Consider the following 22,068-nt stretch of genomic DNA (forward strand, 5'->3'; position numbering starts at 1 on the left):
AAGCTATTGTTACCAGTCATCATCAGGTTGAATATATATACAGTATGACCAAGTTTCGGGACTTTATAGATACATTCAAGTCTCTCTGTAGCCTAGTCTTATTTTGAAAAACTTTTAACTGTAGGGATGCCAAAATAAATTTTTTAGGCCAATGTTGGGTTTTCTTAGGGACTGCTCTTAGAGTCTTCACAGTCTTCATTAAAGTTTTGCACAAATGACAACCATTAGTTAGCTGTCAGAGAAGGAACTGAAATTGTGCACAAAGTCAGATGCATGAACCAATATTTAAGACCAAACCACTTATAGCATTAACACTTGCACAGGGTCTCAGAGGAAAAGTGTCCTCTTGTCCATATGAACCATCCATTTTATATTCATGTTTCAATTGTTCACTGAAGGTAAAAAATGACAGCTGAATTCAAAGATCTGAGCACCCAAAAGTCCTACTAGAGTGGAAACCTCATGGATATAAGAATAAATTACATAAAGTGAAAAATCACAATTTAGAACAAGAAAAGCTTAGCAATATAAATATCCACATGAAGGAGGAAAGGATCCCAGACTCAGACAGCAGGGGGTCAGACAACTTGAAGATCTCACACACTTGTCAGGGAAATAGGGTCCGGGATACTGGAAGTCCCTAAAACTGCCCGCAACCCCTGTCCCTACCTACTTGGCCCACTGGGCTAAGCCCCAGGGCGACAACTGGGCAAACAAGCATAGAGGCAAGGCAGACTATCCGGGTTGGCAACAGGAGGGTAGGGTACGTGGTACAAATGGTCTGGCGAAGGCGAAATCAGGGTCAGGCAAATGGTTAGAAACTGGGAGTTAAGCAATATCCAAAAACACCAGTGCAGCAAGAGACCAAACTAACAATGGCAAATGCTGGAAGGCACTGAGGAGTTTAAATGACTGTCAGAGCTCCAACCCCTGTACAGTAACTATAACCCTTTAAAGCACAACATATAATAGTTGTTACTTTAGATTTAATAAATAAACTGATAGATTGCATTTAAATATTGGTGATAGTTACCCTGACTGGAAATGATCCATACAAATAATTGTTACATCCGAACATTGAAAACACTAGTCATCTGAACAAAATAGTCTGTTTTTAAGGCTAGTGCTGTAGAACTGTTGCATTTTTGTACTATGAGTTATTAACATGTTAGAAATGTTACACGCACTGCCTCAGTAAAGTTTAGTAAAGTCAGTATAACTACTTTCTGGATAACTATGTAAAAACATGGTACTGTACATATTCTTGGCATGGCAAGTTAAAAGCAAGGCATTTTATTGACTGCTATATGCATTTTATTATACTGCATGGGGTACAGGAATGCATCAAGAGTATTAAATCATAATATTATATTTAAATCTAACTGCAATATCAGTGAGACTATGAAGAAGTAGGGTGATAGGAAACATATGGTTCTGTAGATCTGGAATTAAACCATCTGATCTGTTTTATTTCATGGGTGTACCTTGAGGTTATAACTGGCTCATATATCAATAAACCATTATAACTAGGTAGGGCTGTAAACAAAGCATCATAGGTAGAGAGAAAATGGAATAGAATGTAACAGAGGCCAGCAATCAGGTTGACTTGTATAACACTAGAAAAAGATCTATAACTTATTTCATATGGCCATTATTTCCTGATTAACCTTTCTAATTCATGGGGGATAAAGTTTATACTGGAAAGTCATGCTGATATTTAATACTGTACAAACTAAAATGAAATCGTTGGCTGCTAACCATAATGTGAATATTTTGCTTTGTACTTGTTCCATGTAGAATTCACCATTCTGATAATGTGCCCACACAAGTGTTATACCCAATGAGCAAATATGAAATATGGCAGTTCCAAACTCCACAGTAGCAACATATAGTATTTATCCGCATTTGATGATGAGGATTATCCATTCAGTTGAGGCTGACTGTTGGTCACTTTATGGATCAACATTTCAACATTCTCCATGCTTTCCTATTCTTGACCACTTCTTTCAGTTCTTCCATGTTCCTGTTTGTATCCACCGTGATTGCTTTCAGCCAGCGTGTTCTTTGTCCTCTTTTTCCTCGTGACCCCCTAACTGTGTCAGGCATCAGTGTTGTTTCCAGGAAATTGGCTTGCATGATATGTCTAAAGTATGAGAGCCGCTGTTTTCTGATTTTGCCCTCTAGCAATAGTTTTGGTTTGATACACTCTAGGACCATCTTGTTGGTGACCATTGCCAACTATTGTATATGCTGCATTCTTCTCCAGCACCATAGTTCAAAAGCATCAATTTTCCTTCTATCTGCCTTTCTGAGTCATGCACATCCACATTTAGATATAGGTCCATCGATTGGTTTCGGTTTACCAACTCACCTAACCGGTAGAACTAAATAACACCAATCACTGCATGCGTTATATTGTGGATTTCTACAGCCATTGTGGAATAGTCTTTAGTGATGACAAAGATCAAAGTATATCAGTTCTTTAATTGACAATGATATTATTTTTGGATTGTTTGATTTGGACTATACATAGAAAGTCCCATGAAAAAATAGTTTGATGACATAATTTTTTCATCTTAAATAGGTGCACCTGTTTTACAGTTTCAGAATGATTAATTAGCTCATATGATTAATATTAGAGATGCTGATTAAAGACAAGATATTCCAATACCAACCGATCACGCACACGACCCTATTACGGCTATGGAAATCCCGAGTTGTATGCAAGTTTGCCCCTTAATGACAAAGCTTGTTTGCACTTTAATGACCAACTAATGTTTCAAGTTTTTCATCTGTGCATTCCTAGAGCCATAACTTTTTATTTTTTTAATCAACATAACCATATGAGGGCTTCTTTTTTGTGGGATAAGTTGTATTTTTTAATGACATCATTTTGGGGTACATATAATGTATTGTATAACAGTTATGAATTTATTTTTTAGAGGTATTGGAAAAAAGAAATTCTGCCATTTTTTTGTATTTCCTTTTTACAGCGTTCAGCATACAAAATAATTAATGTGATAACTTGTATGCCTCCATGTCTGCTCGTATCACATCTTGCATCCAAGCTAGAGGTGGCCCAATAGGGTACTAGAGTCCCCATGTCTGCTCATATCACAGCTTGCATCCAAGCTAGAAGTGGCCCAATAGGGTACTAGAGTCTCCATGCCCACCCGGATTACATCTTGTATCCAAGCTAGCGGTGGTACAACGGGGTACTAGAGCTTCCATGCCTGCCTGTATCTCATCTTGTGTACAAGCTAGAGGTGGTACAATAGGATACTAGAGCATCCATGCCTGCTTGTATCACATCTTGCATCCAAGCTACAGGTGGCCCAACAGGGTACTAGAGCCTCAGTGCCTGCTAGTATCACATCTTGCATCCAAGCTAGAGGTGGCCCAATAGGGTACTAGAGTCTTCATGCCCACCCAAATCACATCTTGTATCCAAGCTAGAGGCGGTACAGCAGGGACTAGAGCCTCCATGCTCACCTGTATCACATCTTGCATCCAAGCTAGAGGCGGTATAGCAGGATACTAGAGCCTCCATACCCGACCGTATCACATGTTGTATCCAAGCTAGAGGTGGTACAACAGGGTACTAGAGCCTCCTTTCAAGGTTTCAGTTCTCCACAATAAAATATCTTTTTGCTCTGATATTGTAACCACTTACTTGTATCAACGTTACAATCACACAGATTCTGACAACTTTTAGGGGACTTATTTTTAACCTGGGGGTATACACAGTTTTTTAAATTGGATTCAGAATGAATATGGCAGAGAACAAATTGTAACATGAACACCATATTACAGAAGTGAGTACCTGTGGAAGATGGTGCAATATGGAGGCACCACAAAGCTCCAGATAGAATGCCTATTGCTCTTTAGCACATGATGTAGGGACTTCATGTGTCATTATACAGACTCTATCTGCATACAGCCTAAGGCAAAGTTTGTAAACATTGCTAGAATAAGGGCTCATTCTCATGGATGTATGAGTAAAATGCTGCATGGATCGCACATCGTTTTACCACCTTGGGAGCTGGTGGTAAGCGGGCTATTGCCACATTTCACACATGCTGGCATGCACAGTGTGACATTTCTTTTTTTTTTTTTAAATTCCTCACTCTCTCTCATAGCGGCGTTGTGTATGCAATGTATTGTGTATGGACAGCGTTGAATACGCAACCCATAGAGAACTGTAGGGCTGTACAAGCGTAATACGTGGTGAAATAGGGCATGCTGTGATCTTTTTTACATGTGTATGTACATGCAATGAATACACACTAATATGAATGGATCTATTAAAATCAATGTACTTTCATTGACTCCATTTACTGCATATCAGGCAGGTGTGCATTGCATGCGTAATATGCAGTGAAGTGTCGCACGTGGGCATGAGTTCTAGGACTATATCTTTTATTACTGAATTGAGTGAACTAACATGACTACTTTATATTCTGCATATCTACGGACAGTGTAGCAGCAGACTCTACAGGTAAAGTACCATATTTTTTGTTCTATTAGACGCACCGGTCTATAGGACGCACCCCCGTTTTAGAGCGGGAAAATAGGGGAAAAAAAATTTGAACTCACCCAGGGACAGCGTAGGGTTAGTGCCGGGTGACGGAGCAGAGGGAGCAGCAGAGGTCTGAAAAACCGGCCCTCCATATCACAGCGGCGCTTGTGTGCAGCAGGAGGAAGGAAGGAAGCCGTTTGGTGGAGGCGGGGAGCAGCAGTAGTACCCGCCGGCGCTCACGACCAATCAAAGGTATGTATAGGCGGCAGTGGGGAGGAGACTGGTCGCACATTTGTTCGTGCGATCGCGAGTTTAACACACAATCACGCTAACTAAATTGCGTCCGCGTGTTAAATTCACGATCGCGCTAAGAATGGCGATCGGAACAAATCTTTTGCGACATTCGCTCTATAAGACGCAGCAACTCCCCCCCCCCGCTTTGGAGGGGGGAAAAGAGCGTCTTATAAAGCGAAAAATACGGCATTCATTTGTGCTTTTAATGAAACATTATATTAATCTGCTTTGGTGTAATTTTTTCAACTAAGAAAGTCTCAATTTATATAAAATTTATGCTACACTAATATTTTACTATCTAAACTTCTGGGCAGTAATTGGGCTGTGCTAAATCCCACAGGACTCTGCTACAGTATTTTGTATGTAGTCCAGATTACTGTGATTTATAGATATATGTTACAATTTGAGATATAGATTAGAATCCAGAGATTCATTTTGATTTTTCAGTAATTTCAAATCCAAGTGTGTTCCTGATAATAGATAACCCAAAGTCAGCACATCGTCATAATAAATTGGGTCTTTTACCCATTTGCTATGTTCACTCACATGTTCTTACTGAGTTCTTCCCATGTGCAATAGATTGCACAGATTAGTTAGTGGGATTAGGGTGTGTTACTACGTAATAAAAACTGCTTGCGGCTGAGACTCCACCCAGCCTTAGCTACCAATAGCTGAATAACCTGCCAACCTTATCAGCAAGATTGTGTTATTATTGGCTGCTATGGCTGGGTGGAGTCTCAGCAGCAAGCAGTTTTTGTTATCTGGGAATGCACCTTAAAAAGGAAGTCATGTTAGTTGTCCAACTCTTCAGTCTAACACCAAATTTCCAGGAAGATATGAGAAAAGACCCTGCAATCCATAGGTGAATTTAGCCATTGTATTGTTTTTAGTAATACTAAAATATGTGAAGAATCTGTGTTTTTAAGACTGCAACACATGTGAATATAGCTTAATAGTAGAATGAAAGCTTTATAACTAAAGACATATGCGCTACTGCAGGATCAGACTACACATGGGGTTAGTTTTCATTGTGGCATTACATTTAAAATATGATTGTTTTAACCAAATGCTTACAAAGTAGTTATTTGTGATGACCTAGAATATACCAAAAATAGTTGCAGATATGCACATAGCCTTTAAACAAAAAATGTGATACAAGTTATGGCTTAAAAAAATGAAAAGAAAAATCAAAGTTGGCTCTGATGAATTGCCTTCTTCAAATAGTGCATCAAAGTGTATCTCTTTTCCAGGTAAGCAATGCACATGCACCTGGCTGTCCACATAAAAGAAAACCTGGTTCATCAGACCAGGCCATCTTCTTCCATTATGTCATGCTTGAATTCTAATACTCACATGCCCAGTTTACATGGGTTAAGCATAGGCAATCTGACCGGATGCAACTATGCAGGCCCCTACACAATAAGTTTGCGAAAAATAACATTTTTTTTTAGCAATATGTGCTACAGGACTACTTCTGTGGGATCAGACCAAACGAGCTGGCTATCAATCCTCACTGGCATCAATGAGCCATGGTCGTCGATGACAGTATTGCTGGTTAACCGAATGTAGACCACTTTTGTACTTAATAACCATTGCACATTTGGAGATATCCTGACCCAGTCATCTCACGATCACAATTTGGACCATATCAAAGGTGCTCAGAGCCTCATACTTGTCTATTTTTCTTGCTTCCAATACATCAGTTTTAAAAGCTGACTTATTACTTGCTGCCTAAGGCTATTTTTACATCACAATTTTCCATCCAGCGCCAGGAGGAGAGGTGTCAGATGCTCTTTAATATAAATATATATATATATGTATTATATTTCATTCCCTGTCAAAAATGGCAAAAGTTTCGTTCTGTTAAATATTCTGAATATTCCTGGATTTCAAATGTATTTTCCATTCAAGCATTATAAATAAATGATGGTGGTCTTTTAGAAAACCTTAGAAATGTATTCCATTCTCATAAGTCTTCTAGCTCTTCACCTGAGCTACAAATCAATGTCGGTAAATTCTATCCAGCCAACCACACAACTGGGTTTAACCATCTGTGAAAGAATGTAGTTGGAGGTTTAGACTGTACTAGACAGAGAGACGTGCGAAGGCTTGCTCTCAAATCCTCATATATTCTATTTGTGAGGTTGGTAGCTTAGTGTTTTATATCATTTTCATCTTCCTAAGAATCGGTAGAATAAACATGAAAAAATGTAACTATGCCCTTGTATTTATTACAGACTCTTGTTTTTATTACGGATGTTTGAGGGATGAAAATGTTTCAGATGTATTATAAATGTGGTATTTTCATTTCTTTTGAGGTAGCTAAGAAAACATTAATTTCTCATGTTGGCAGCAAATGTGCTTGGCAAATCCAACTTGTGGCTTGCTTTTAAAATGCTGAGTTGACAGTTATCATGAGGATCTTGGATCTGAGGCCATTGTCTTATGACCTGAAGTTACAAACACAGAACTGATGTATTTTCCACATTTGACCACATAAAGGCATGACCATTGTTTTTTTCAGAGGGCAAACTCTACCCTTGAAAGCTCCTTATGGAAGTGCTGCAGTTTTGAATTCTTTTAATGGAGATTTCTATTTACGTAATATATGATATGTAATACAGTCATACCTCTACTTTTGTTGCCTTCTTCTATCGCCGGTTTCCAGTTTTGCCAATTCTTCAGCGCAGAATTTTGCCTCTACTTTCATTGCCTGCTTCTAGTTTGGCTGGCGGCCGCCGGTGCACGTAACCTCGCTGTCCAGCCACAGCCATTCATGGATTGCTCCAATCACAGCCATTCATGTACAAATGGCTGTGATTCAAACATCCAGTGCTGGCTGTGATTGACTGAGCAGGCTGTCACTCAGCCGCTCCACCAGTCAGAGCAATCTCTTGCTGGAGACGGGGGATTTCAATCCCCATCACTAGCAAGATGCTCTGCTGGCTTGACAAGTACCCAGCAGCCTGCACAGGGGTCCAGAGAGTGGCCCCTGGGACACTAATGGGACCTGCAAGGAGAGTATCGATTTTTCTCTCTTACGTAGTGTAATTAGGGTGTTTAACTCTGCCAAAGACGCGGTACCAATTTGTGCCACATTTTCGGCAGAGCTGAAACCGCTGCCCATTCATTTCAATGAGCGACGCAAGGCCGAAAACGCTTGTGCAAACAGCCCCATTGAAATGAATGGGAGCATTGTAAAATGTTTAGCACTGTGCTGAAAAAGCAGCACTAAACATTGTACAAAAATGTGGATTGGTTTGTTTTTTGGAATGTCTAGAACAAATTAATTGGATTTACATTGATTCCTATAGAAATAATAGACTCAAGTTTCATTGGTTTCAAGTTTAGCTGATTGCTTTCAGATGGATTACCAACGAAACTAGAGGTTTGACTGTATATGACTTGACCCAAGACATAGTACAGCATTGTGATGACTAGGCAACACAACAATCAATTGTTATATTACATTTTTTTACATGTTGCATATAATGTAAATTAACTAACTGGGGTAGGATTTCAATAAAGAGCTAAATATGAAAATGTGAGCTCTACAGCAGAGGTATAACTAGACACTCTTGGCCCTGATGCAAAATCTGTAACAGGGCCCCCACCTACTATGTGCTATTTATAATACTGGGGTCTTCTTATGTGATGGAGCTGCCTTTAGGCCCCATAATGCTGCAGTGCCCGGTAGCAATTGCTACACCTGCACCCCCTATAGCTGCACCCCTACTACAGCATATTGAACTATAATGAAACGGAAGGTACCAGTTAAAACTCCCTAATTGGAAACATACTAGAATTTTCTGAAAGGTAATGGGGAATATGATGTACTACAGAAAACAGTAGTAATAAATATATTTGGTGGTTCTTAACATAATTTCTGCTAGAGTAAGATGTGCCTAATGTATGAAGAGGTGTGTGCCTATTCATACTTTAGGCACATCTCAGACTATCCATTTGTCTAAACAGAAATCCACTCCATCTATGAGGTGGAGTAGATTTGGATTATTATTTACACCAGTTTCTGGTTTAAATTATGCTTACATTTGTTCATCCAGGGTGGCCATGTGAATGTTCGGCTTCCTACGGACGTATTTGTGTGCACAATACTCAGAGAATAGAACCAATTGATTCCCATAGGGTAATTATGACCTTTTGTTTTTGCATGTGCATTGCGCATGTGCAAAAAAATATGCTGCATGCTCTATTTTAATGCGCATTTGTGCACCAAATGCACCATAAAAGTCTATGGAGGGTACGCACACATATTGAAACAAAATGTTACGTTCGTGTGGGCAAGTAAGCACTAGGCCCACACGAACATTATCCAGGATAGGGAACACCAGGTAAACAACCACCAACACCTCTACTTATCTTCTACAAAGGAAGATGACTAAGGATCTACCTGAGCGGGGACATCGCCCCAATAGGGGGCGGCCCGGCGGTGTTTGGATCTGGGCCCTTGCTGCCCCTAGGAAGCCACGCACCCAGGCTAGGATACATGCACATTTCGCCACCGATAGGGACAACTGGACAGTAAGAAAACGCACAAAGCCATAATCACACCATACAGCAGCCAATATGCAAACACTAGTAGCTGATGTTAATGCTATAAATGCCAGGTATTTGTTGACATTTTGGCCAAAATATGGAAGCTAGCGGGCCACGTCACGGCTCCTGGCTATACTGCTAGTCCGAGACAGAATGAGAACAGAGGCAGCTGACCACACCCACACCTGGGAAGACAACTATATATGTACTGACCTAGCGTGATTGACTGACTGGAGACATACCCACACCTGGGAAGACAGCTATATATGTACTGACCTAGAGTGATTGACTGACTGGAGACATACCCACACCTGGGAAGACAGCTATATATGTACTGACCTAGAGTGATTGACTGATTGGAGACATACCCACACCTGGGAAGACAGCTATATATGTACTGACCTAGAGTGATTGGCTGACTGGAGACATACCCACACCTGGAAAGTGCATTTCTGTGTAATATAATTTATAAATTTAATACATTTAATGACATTGATACTAAAGATTTGGTGTCTATACTCTGGATTGTCCTTTGGGGAATATATTAGGAGCTCTACTGTTGATGAGTTATTCCTCACCTGCTTGCACAGTGATTTAGTTTTAACACTTATGAAGTAAGGGGCCATTTACTTTTGACGTAGAATATGTTTATAGCTTCGGAACTGTACTTCGGCTATTGAGCATTACAAAAACATGAAAGTTTTAAAATCAAAATAATTTCTAGACAACATACACAACAACAGTGTTAGATATTTCATTGTAAAGATGAAGGACCAGCGTACCTAGTAACAAGAGTCTGACCTCGGTATGCCATTATTGGGTTAAGTAATAGTGCCGCCATTTTGAGGTACTAAAATTGCTGTGCCACAAGGCAAAAAATTAGTGTAGCTGTGGACTCTGGCATGCTATCACATTGCATGAGCTGTTGTATGATTTTTCTCAGTGAGTTCTATAAATAGTGAACATTTGAGAAAATTGTGCGAAGTGTGAAAAATTTTTCTTTTGCAAAATGTCATAACATATGGCTAATAAATGGTTTCAAAATGATCAAAAACATATCTGAGAGGATGGTGCAGCTCATGAGAGTTACAAAAAGTCTAAAATCACTAATGCTTAACATCAAAACACTTATCAGGATTGTCTCAAAGTTAAGGCAGCCGAGCATCAAGACTCCATCTCTGATTTGAAAATGCTGCTGTTTGGGGGAATGATGGCTTAAGGCCCATTTACAAGGCTTGATGATCGCTCGAAGATAGCTCAAACGACAATTTGAGTGACAGCTTTGAGCAATCATTTTCATTAAACTTTTAAGTAGCTACTCAGCTAACTAAGAGCAATTAAGTGTGCAAATGAAGCCTTAGCCCAAAGCAGTTAATTGCCCGAGGGCTATTATCTGCATTCAGATCCTTTGTTCTCCAGCGGGAAACAATGCTATCAGCACTACCCATGGAGAACTGCTGATAGGGCTGAATGACAATTTTTAGTTTGGCCTGGACTTAATGATCAGCTAGCAGTGCACGAAAAGTGCACGATGGACACGCATTTAGACGCAACAATTATCACTAAAACGATCGCCTTTTAGCGATTTTTTTTTAGCGATCATCGCTCCGTGTAAATAGGTCTTAAGAAAATATGAGAGGGGATAGAGTTAAGAGTCATGTGGGAAGGAAGGAAGTTAATTGTATACCTGTCTGTTCTTTTTTAAAAACAAGTGAAAGTGTATGTGTATGTGGGGGAAGAGGAGGGGGGAAGAGGGGTAACAGGATAGCGTGATGTCACTGGTGTCAGGAGAAGTGCATGCAATTGTTCCTGAGTAATTTGTGAGAGAGTAGATTAAGAAAAAGTGGGAATTTCCCCAAAACAAAAGGTTGTATGGATGTAATGCTCAGGATACATTTTTTTCAGCTATCTGAGGAGTACTGGCCACGCTCATACCACTGAAATTGTTCAATTCCCTCTAGAATGTGTTCTATTACTAGACTGATCTCTTATTTTTCATTTTCTTTCTATTTCCTCCTCGTTCCCTTATTCCTCCCACCCACAATTCTGAAATATCTGTGTATGTAAGAGGATGAGACAAATGTTCTCGTCGATTAGTATATCTCAGGCCTGTTTCAAAGTCTTGGATATCATATAGGGATTTGTTTCTTTTACCCCCTTCCTACATTTTTCAAATGCTTTTTTGTAAGAGAGTCTCTAATGTGAATTCACACGGAAAAAAACGGGGAGGCTTTTATTCCCATCCAAAGTTACACAACCCTGTAAATGGCAGCAATTTCTTAAAACCTAAGAAGTTACACCTTGATGGTTCACATTACTGACCAGTTTTTTTTTTGGTATATAGTGCTGTAGAACACCAAGTGGTACAATGGAGAATATATTGCAATTAAATATGCTGCATTAAACTAAAATTTATACGCAGTCATTATTCCATCAAGTCAGGATTTCCGTTGTCTGTTAAGGAAGTGGAATTAGAAAGAATAAAAAACAAAACTAGCGTGTCAAAGCTGATGTCATTAATCCGGTCAGTAAAAAAAAACAAAAAGCAGATGACAGTGTAAGCAGAATCCAGATATTCCTAAATGTGACTAGCTTTTCTATATGAAAGGCTATGTACACACACACACACACACACACACACACACCATATTGTTGTAATCCTCTTTCCCTTTGTTGCCTCTATACTATATTTACAGACCAGGGCCTATAAGGACATCACACAGCTCTATCTACTGGAGGATATATTCAGCAAGTGTTTTACATGCAACTCGTTCACAGAATAGTGAAAATTCATCAAAAGTAAACTTCATACAAAATAATTAGTGAAAGCTTAGTTAATAAAATTTTTTAGCTTTATTCTCAAATATTAAGAATTTGTTTTCACATTAGATTTGTGTAAGCCGTTGCTTTGTCTGCAGGAGTTTACTCTGAGGCTACAAAGATAATCAGTGAAAACCTGATAGTCAATACACAAATGCCCATCGCACTAGTTGAAGATTTCAATAATGATGCCAAATTGAATTTACATGCTTTAAACTTCATGAAAACCCATCTTCATCTAGATTAACTGCCCATCGAACCTCCCACCTCTGGTTATAACATATATAGACTTGCCTTTCGCTTGTAATATTGATGTTGATCTCTTACTATATGTATGCTCTCACATCACAGACCCATTGTACATCCGCTTTGTTGGGAACATGTTGTGTAAATCTGTTCAGATTTCAGAAAAGAAACATCAAAAATAAAATCTCAAACCTATACTGACTATATAATTTATTTCGCCAATAGCTATTATAAGGTTTGTATTCTACGCCGTTTTATTTATTTTCTCATGATCGAACAGTATGTAGTAAACTCCTATACCACCCCCACCCCCCTCTAGTGGTGGCTGCAAACAAATAGTAAATTCTGTACATTCTCCCTCTGCAGAGTTTTAGAGTTCTATATGTGAAAACAGAACTCTGTCTGCTGTAAAAATATATGAATCTACTCAGCACATAGAATTGGACCCATTTACATAAAAATTGGGTTTACATATAAAAAACTTAGTGTGATTATGTACTGTTTTATGCAATTCTCATATATGGTCTCTCCTGTGCTTTTTAAGGAAGGAGGTTCCCAAGCAGAACATTTCGATTGCGACCTCGTAACTCTGATGACAGATCACCACTCTCTCAAACAGCAGGAATGAGAACTGTACGCAGATTTCGTGGCCATCCTTCCAATCTAGGTGAAAGTGCAAGAAGGGTCGACTTTGCTCCAGTAAGACCAGTGGTTCGTAATGAAGACAATAAGCAACGAGGTAGGTTGAGTTATATTACAGAATAAATAATACATATATAGAAAGCAAGGGAATGTCCGGAGACTAGCTATGACTCTAGAGCACAGGTGTCAAACACAAGGCCCGCTGCCTGATTTTCTGTGGCCCACCAGCTGTGCAGTAAGTTCCCTCACTCCTCCGTGCTGCTGTCAGTAGATGATCTTTTCTCGGCTTGTTCTGTCTAGTGCAGACAGTAATAGAGGAGTGCCGATAGCAGACTGACAACGGCCGCGGAGGAGGGAAGAAGAGTGCAGAGAGGAGAGCGACGCTGAGGAGCAGCAGCTGCAGGGTGAGAGCCAGTCAGCGCTGACCTCCTCTCACTGCTCCAAGAAGGACTGAGAGCAGCTGGTATACCTGCCAGTAGGATGCAGGTAAGTATAAATATGTGTATCAGAATGCAGAAGTGTCCTTGTGTGTATATATGTGTGTGTCTGTACGTATAAATGTCTAATAGTGTGCGTATATGTTTAGAATGGTGTGCGCCTGTGCGTGTGTATGCGCAGAATGGTGTGCGTGTGTATGTGCAAAAAGGTGTGCGTGTGTATGCGCAGAATGGTGTGCGTGTGTGCGTCTGTATGCGCAGAATGGTGTGCCTGTGTATGCGCAGAATGTGTGCGTCTGTGCGGGTGTATGCGCAGAATGTGTGCGTCTGTGCGTGTGTATGCGCAAAATGGTGTGCATGTGCATGCGCAAAATGGTGTGCAGGTGTATGCGCAGAATGGTGTGCGTGTGTATGCGCAAAATGATGTGCGTGTGTGCGTCTGTATGCGCAGAATGGTGTGCGTGTGTATGCGCAGAATGTGTGCGTCTGTGCGTGTGTGTGCGTCTGTGCGTGTGTATGCGCAGAATGTGTGCGTCTGTGCGCGTGTATGTGCATAATGGTGTGCGTGTGTATGCGCAGAATGGTGTGCGTGTGTATGCGCAGAATGGTGTGCGTGTGTGCGTCTGTATGCGCAGAATGGTGTGCCTGTGTATGCGCAGAATGTGTGCGTCTGTGCGGGTGTATGCACAGAATGGTGTGCATGTGTATGTGCAAAATGGTGTGTGTGTGTATGCGCAGAATGGTGTGCGTGTGTGTGTCTGTATGCGCAGAATGGTGTGCCTGTGTATGCGCAGAATGTGTGCGTCTGTGCGGGTGTATGCACAGAATGGTGTGCATGTGTATGTGCAAAATGGTGTGCGTGTGTATGCGCAGAATGGTGTGCGTGTGTGCGTCTGTATGCGCAGTATGTGTGCGTCTGTGCGCGTGTATGTGCATAATGGTGTCCGTGTGTATGCGCAGAATGGTGTGCGTGTGTATGTGCAAAATGGTGTGCGTGTGTATGCGCAGAATGGTGTGCGTGTGTGCGTCTGTATGCGCAGAATGGTGTGCCTGTGTATGCGCAGAATGTGTGCGTCTGTGCGTGTGTATGCGCAGAATGTGTGCGTCTGTGCGTGTGCATGCGCAAAATGGTGTGCAGGTGTATGCGCAGAATGGTGTGCATGTGTTTGCGCAAAATAGTGTGCATGTGTGCGCCTGTATGCGCAGAATGGTGTGCGTGTTTATGCGCAAAATGATGTGCGTGTGTGCGTCTGTATGCGCATAATGGTATGCGTGTGTATGCGCAGAATGTGTGCGTCTGTGCGTGTGTATGCGCAGAATGTGTGCATCTGTGCGCGTGTATGTGCATAATGGTGTGCGTGTGTATGTGCAGAATGGTGTGCGTGTGTGCGTCTGTATGGGCAGAATGGTGTGCCTGTGTATGCGCAGAATGTGTGCGTCTGTGCGGGTGTATGCGCAGAATTTGTGCATGTGTATGCGCAAAATAGTGTGCGTGTGTGCGCCTGTATGCGCAGAATGGTGTGCGTGTGTATGCGCAAAATGATGTATGTGTGTGCATCTGTATGCGCAGAATATGTGCGTCTGTGCGTGTGTATGCGCAGAATGTGTGCATCTGTGCGCGTGTATGTGCATAATGGTGTGCGTGTGTGCATCTGTATGCGCAGAATGGTGGGCGTCTGTGCGGGTGTATGTGCAGAATGTGTGCATGTGCATGCGCAAAATGGTGTGCAGGTGTATGCGCAGAATGGTGTGCATGTGTATGCGCAAAATAGTGTGCGTGTGTGCGTCTGTATGCGCAGAATGGTGTGCGTGTGTATGCGCAGAATGTGTGCGTCTGTGCGTGTGTATGTGCATAATGGTGTGCGTGTGTGTATCTGTATGCGCGCAGAATGGTGTGCGTCTGTGCGGGTGTATGCGCAGAATGGTGTGCATGTGTATGCGCTAAATGGTGTGCGTGTGTGCGTCTGTATGCGCATAATGGTGTGCGTATGTGCATCTGTATGCGCAGAATGGTGTGTGTCTGTGCGTGTGTATGCGCAGAATGGTGTGTGTCTGTGCGGGTGTATGCGCAGAATGGTGTGCGTGTGTATGCGCAGAACGTGTGCGTCTGTGCGTGTGTATGCGCAGAATGGTGTGTGTCACTGGTCACTATGGGGGACCTTATTACCATTCGGGCCCGTGTGGGGTTCACTTTTACTTTACTGCCTTACAATTTGAATCGGCCCTTTGAAGGCAACCATAAGGCTGATGTGGCCCTCGGTGAAAATGAGTTTGACACCCCTGCTCTAGAGCTATAAGAGAAAATACAACTGAGAAAACATTGACAAAATATTGGGCGTAAAAACCTAAAAGAGGGACGCAAATAATGAGGTTTATACAGACATAATGCAGCTGCTAGACACATTATACCACTGCCTCTAAATACAAGGTGGTCCTAAGGTATGGAGACACCTGAATAAAAGGAAAATAGTGGTTGGGAGTGCCATCTTGTATGTTGCATGTTGCTTAGGGGAATTGTGGAAATCTGAGAGAAGTGGTATCTAAGGTGGTGGCCATTTTGAAAGCCATCATGTTGTAAGCAAGTAGATAATTTTTTAAATGGAAATGGGTGTCTGTAACATATGTATCGAATAAAGAAATTGATGAGGAATCTAAGCATGTGCTTAAATGTCATGTACATTGTACATAATGACGATCCACTACTGGATATGATCAATGTTCTCCCTATTGTTTCAAATTAGAAAGTCTATCCTCTTTTCTCATTTACAATGCACTGAAAGCAACACCTCAGCAGATATGCATGCACAGGCATCCAGGATCTGCTGTTGCATGTGCACCACACTCTGGATTTTCACTGCGTGAAAACTCTGGACTTAAAGGGGTTGTCCCACGGCGAAATGCAATTTTTTTTCAACCTACCCCCGCATTCTGCCCCGTTAAAATCAATACCGTTTGTAATTAAAAAAAAAAAAAATCGCTTACCTCCTTCCCAGTTCGCGCAGCATCTTCTTTTCTTCTTTTAAAGATGGCCGCCGGTCCTTTCCCAATGATGCACCGCGGTTTTCTCCCATGGTGCACCGCGGGTCTTCTCCCATGGTGCACCATGGGCTCTGTGCGGTCCATTGCCGATTCCAGCCTCCTGATTGGCTGGAATCGGCACACGTGACGGGGCGGAGCTACGTGATGACGCGTAGAAGGGGGCGGAGCCAGAACGCAGCTCGTGCCCGGACCGACCAGAAGGGAGAAGACCCTTCTGCGCAAGCGCGTCTAATCGGGCGATTAGACGCTGAAATTAGACGGAGCCATGGCGACGGGGACGCCAGCAACGGAGTGGGTAAGTGAATAACTTCTGTATGGCTCATATTTAATGCACGATGTATATTACAAAGTGCATTAATATGGCCATACAGAAGTGTATAACCCCACTTGCTTTCGCGGGACAACCCCTTTAACATCCTCCCACAGGTAGAAGTTCAAGACTTCTGCCATGATGTCCAATCCACTTCTCCAGAAATTGCTGACCCAAAAACTTGCGGACATCATATCCATAACATGGGGGAGTGGGGACGGCTGTCCTGCTGGAAAAACAATGGCCAGTGATGGGAACATAACAATTGCAGATGCTTGGCAGCACTCAGGTTACCGTTGATGAAGAATGGGCCCACTATCTTCGTACCCCACACACTGCAACACGCCATAACTTTCTGAGCACCAATCATTTTGGAGGCATCTGTCTACTGTGTGTTTTGTTTGTTTACCTTCCTGATCACATAGAAGTTTGCTTCATCACTGAACAGTACAGTCTGTGAAATGTGTGTCCCGTTGCAATTGCTGCGACACCCATTCTGCAAATTCAACACGGCGATCTGTATTACCCTTATTGAGATGATGCAGCAACTGGATCTTGTATGTGTACCATTTGTGCTCAGCCAGTATCCACCTGACTCACCTCGCTCTATGCAGACGCCGTGTGTTACAATGTGGGCTCCACCAGAAGTACACGAGGATGGCTATTGTTCTTGCTCAGGTTGATTATCATTGTTGTTACTTTTTCTGTGGCAGTTTTGTTATGTGTACTTTTTGGCAGGTCCAACACAGAACCTGTTTGGTGAAATTTGACAAGCAAGTGTGATGACTGTTGAAATCCAATGCAATGACTTGGGTGCTGCGCTCCCCGGAGATCAGCTCAATTTCTATCTTCTCCTTGCGTATGAATCTCGCAGCCAAATCTGTGCCTGTAACAAAGAGAAAATTGATAATAAGTTTGGCAGACATAAATAAGTGCCACATTTAATCACAGATTTGGATTCATCATCACATTCTCTATCAGATACATATGTCACATGCACCCCTTCCATTTGAAAATATCATCTTGGTTTCAAGATGGTGGCTTTAAAAATGGCCATCATGTTAGACACCGCCACTCACAGATTTGCCCCTTTCCCCTTAACAGCATGCCACACACAGGATTGCATTCCTACTCACCGTTTTCCATTTATTCAGGATTCTCCATATCTTTGGACCACCCTGTAGAAGCCTAGAATAAAATTGATAAAATATTGGCTCAGATGCAGAAAACAAAGTACATGTAGCTACAATTAAAGTGAAATATTCTAGCAGTTAGTTCTGCAATGACTACTCCACTTCTTTCTCAGATTTCTGCTATGATTACATTACTGAAGTTCCTTAATTCCTTCCTTTCAGCATCTGAGTCTGTACATGTGGTCTCTCTTCAGTCAATGAATCCCCAAGAAAAAAGCCAGCCAGTATATCGGGCAGCTATAACAAAACTTAAAATTCCAGGTATGAAGCTTGTTTACTTTGATAATGGGCCAAACAGTGGCACTAGGGCTGCAGAATTAAACACAGACCTTACAGAGTTTTAGGAGAAAAGTGTGGACAATTATAAAAAATAGATGTGTGATAAAAAGCTATTTACTTCCTTTGTACATTTATTTAATTTATTTTGGTGCAGTATTGTTATGTTCATGCAGGTCTTATTCAACTTGCCTGCATGAACATATATTTAAGGCTGAAGGGGATAGTGAAGTGAATACACACACAGTATCGGACACCATAGATAAACTCAATGTGCAAGCAAAAAAGGGAGAACAGGGGCATAAAACCTACACCAACACGAGGTGGCCAAATACTTACCAATGTACTTACGCAACAAGCAGATGGGAGAATAAATAAGTATAAGGTATTACCTAGTATTTCGGCCAAAGTACATAGGCTCACAAGCCCACATCAAGGGTCCTTGTTGTCTTGTGAGTGCCTAAACACCAACATAACTAAGCCACAGGAAAGGTAACCCTGCATACAAGTGGGGTGATCGCCTCAAAAATGATGGCGCCATACTGTACTTAGGGACACCTGTCTCAACCTAGATAGGAATATGCAGGAACACCACATAAAATGTAGTTCAGACACAAGTGTCTGCACACCTACGGATGGAGGGGATTTCAGGTGTCCTCTCACTTAAAGATGACGTAATAGACACCAAGTGTCTGCACACGAACAGACAGACAGACACCGAACAAGACATTGTGAAATCTACATTGTGTATGGAAATGTATGCGCTAAGAATGACAATGATGTCACGGTGCGAAAGATATTAGGTGCAATGTCAATAGCCCATTGCATTCACCAAAAGTTTTGATTAGCTTGCTTAATAGATACAAGGATGCTCTAATCCATGGAATCAGTTCTGGTCGCAGAATTGAAAATCAGAATTTCTTATTACAATTCTAAGAAGTCTAGTCCATATTCAGCATCCCTTTTGTATGGTTTCATTTGTTCCATCAACTTCTATATAAACCTGTCTGTAATTTAGTAACTCTAAAAGATTAATGGTGAACCAAGCTTATACTGTAGTTGTCCCCTTTATTATGTTGCAGTATCACATAATACACTTGTATCTGCCTTGTTTAACAAGGTTGAATAATGGCAGGGCTAATCTTATCTTGCAAAAATTAAGTAAAATAATTTTTCCCGTTTTGAATTTTTCAGTTTGTGTTAATAACTCATCCTCAAGCAGTACCTAATAGGTGCAAAGCTGGAAGTCTCTCCTGTAAAGTGGCTTTGCAGCAGAGGTTTTCAATGCTGTAAGGCTATCTAGGGGCTTGCACTACCTGCTTTCCCACCATCACTTTTTAATTGGTTATCCAGGCAGCCAAAATAATTACCCAGTCCAGTCCGATTTAGCAGTTCTGGCAAAGTTATTGAAATAATCTGAACAGCTAGTTCCTAAGGGTGGCTTGACACGAGCGTGTGCGTGTGCCGTACATAGGTGCGCACAAAAGTGCACACCCACGTATATGCACAAACACGCATGAATGCAGGTCCGTGCATTGCCTTCAATGGAGCGACGGCTGCTGCCGGCGACTCCAATGAAGACAACGCTCCGCCGACACCCCTTAATTGTTTTTCAATGAAGAGCTTTAAATATAAGCTCTTCCATAAAAAACAACCATTTTAGTGTAAAAAAAAAAATATATATATATACTTACCTGTCCGCCGCTGCCATGTCCCCAGCGGGGACGAAGAAAACATGCAGCAGATGTTTTCTTCATCCCTACGGGGATTAAAGAATTCCCTGCTGCACCTGTCACAGATGTGACAGATGCGGCAAAGGAATTCTAAATCCCTGCTGGGAATAAAGAATTCCCTACCGCAGCTGTCACAGATGACAGCTGCGGTAGGGGATCCAGCTGCCATCACCCTGTTTTAAATATGAGCCCTTCCCTAAAAAACAAGGCAAAGTAGTGTTAAAAATAATAAAAACCACATACTTACCTATCTTCAGCTGCCGGGGCTCAGCCGCATCCTCCCTGGGCTGTCCCCGGCTCTGCAATGCAGTTTTTTCAGCAGGGGCGGAATTAAAATCCCCGCCTGCTGAAAGAGCTGCTTGTGATTGGCTGAGTGCCTCAACCAATCACAGGCAGCTCTCACTGAATAAATGACAGGTTAGAGCTGCCTGTGCTTGGCTGAGGCACTCAGCCAATCACAAGCAGCTCTTTCAGCAGGCAGGATTTTATGTTCTTCATTCCCGCGGGGAACACGGCAGCGGCGGACAGGTAAGTATATATATATATATATATTTTTTTTTTTACACTAAAATGTTTGTTTTTCAGGAAAGAGCTTATATTTAAAGGTCTTCACTGAAAAACAATTATGGGGTGCCGGCAGGTTTGGGTAAGTATTTTGCTTGCCTGGGCAATCCCTTTAACTTCTGGTGGGAGACATGACCTTTCTCATAAATTGAATGGCATTTCTAATGAATTTTTGCCCTGAGTGAAACAGTCCTGAGTGAACATACTTCATAATTCAAGGGAACTCAATTTAGCAGAAGTAAAAAGTGCACGTTGCTGAAATGTGTTATAGGTTATATGCATTAACAGATCATTAATATGTAATGTGTTATTGCAGAGGATAATCTTTTGGAGCCTAAGGAAGTAAGTGTCAGAGTGTTGTCCTCTCAATCTGTGCTTGTTACATGGGTGGATCCAATGCATGAAAACTCCCAAAAAGTTGACTCCAACAGGTAAGTTACTGAGCCTAAAAATATGATGCTGAGACAGATGCCAAGTTTACCTGTATTTTAGAAATGTAATGTTAAAGCCAAAAACATAAATTATGCTCTGTATCTAGGTGTTTAGGGACTTGGACTATCTGCTCTCCCACCCTTGTTGATCCAGAGATTATTCCAATTGCCAAATTGGAGTCTGGAAGGAATGTTTTCCCTCACATGGGGGAAAATGGCTTCTACCACATTGTTTGCTTTTTTTTGCCTTCCTCTGGGTGGGGTGGTGGTAATAGGCTGAACTGGATGGACATGTGTCCTTTTTTTGGCATTACATACTGTGTTACTATGTTAGGTGTTTCATCCCACTCATGTGTGTTCAGTGTGGATATCAATACTGATAATAAACACATATGAAAAAAGACTTCCTAGGAAATTGGTACTAGGATATCTGTAGGTACTGTACAGTAATGTATTGTAATTACCAGTAAAGATAGGAACCAATGAGACATGCACTGTCTCAGGATGTCTTCCTTTTCAGCATGGACGTGTTTGCATCTACATTAGATGATCCATTTAGGATCTAAGTCACACTTACCTTCAAAAATACTGAACAAAATAGTGCAGAATGTCCTTTTTTTGTTCCATAAAATGCCAGATATCGTGACAGAAATCTGATGGACCCATATAGTCACTTAGGAATTTCAGGCCAGTTTATTATTAGTTTATTAAAAGTGCACAATTTAGTTGATTTCAGTATAACAGATGTTTCAGTCCGTTAAAAGACTACAGCTTCTACCAAACATTGTCTTTTGACAGACATTACACAATTCGATACCGTGAGAAGGGAGAGTCTGCACGTTGGGATTACAAGCAAATAAACACAAGACGTGCCTTGATTGACAAACTAAATCCTGATGCCATGTATGAATTTTCTGTCCGTATTTCCCAAGGAGAAGAAGAAAGCCAATGGAGTTCTTCAATTTTTCAAAGGACTCCTGAATCTGGTATATATAATTTTTTTATGT

The 22,068-nt window shown here is 41.4% G+C and overlaps 1 protein-coding gene across 1 annotated transcript in view; it reads left to right on the forward strand.

Moving 5' to 3' along the window:
• The window catches only part of FNDC1 (fibronectin type III domain containing 1), a 148,142-nt gene that overhangs the window by 54,818 nt on the left and 71,256 nt on the right, over nucleotides 1–22,068 (forward strand). The window contains exons 2-5 of the mRNA XM_066596123.1: nucleotides 12,981–13,175; nucleotides 18,220–18,318; nucleotides 20,947–21,061; nucleotides 21,860–22,047. Coding sequence (XP_066452220.1) covers nucleotides 12,981–13,175; nucleotides 18,220–18,318; nucleotides 20,947–21,061; nucleotides 21,860–22,047 — 597 coding nt within the window. The remainder of the gene's footprint in view (nucleotides 1–12,980; nucleotides 13,176–18,219; nucleotides 18,319–20,946; nucleotides 21,062–21,859; nucleotides 22,048–22,068) is intronic.

This window comes from Eleutherodactylus coqui, chromosome 3 (genome assembly GCF_035609145.1).
Source record: "Eleutherodactylus coqui strain aEleCoq1 chromosome 3, aEleCoq1.hap1, whole genome shotgun sequence".
NCBI lineage: Eukaryota > Metazoa > Chordata > Amphibia > Anura > Eleutherodactylidae > Eleutherodactylus > Eleutherodactylus coqui.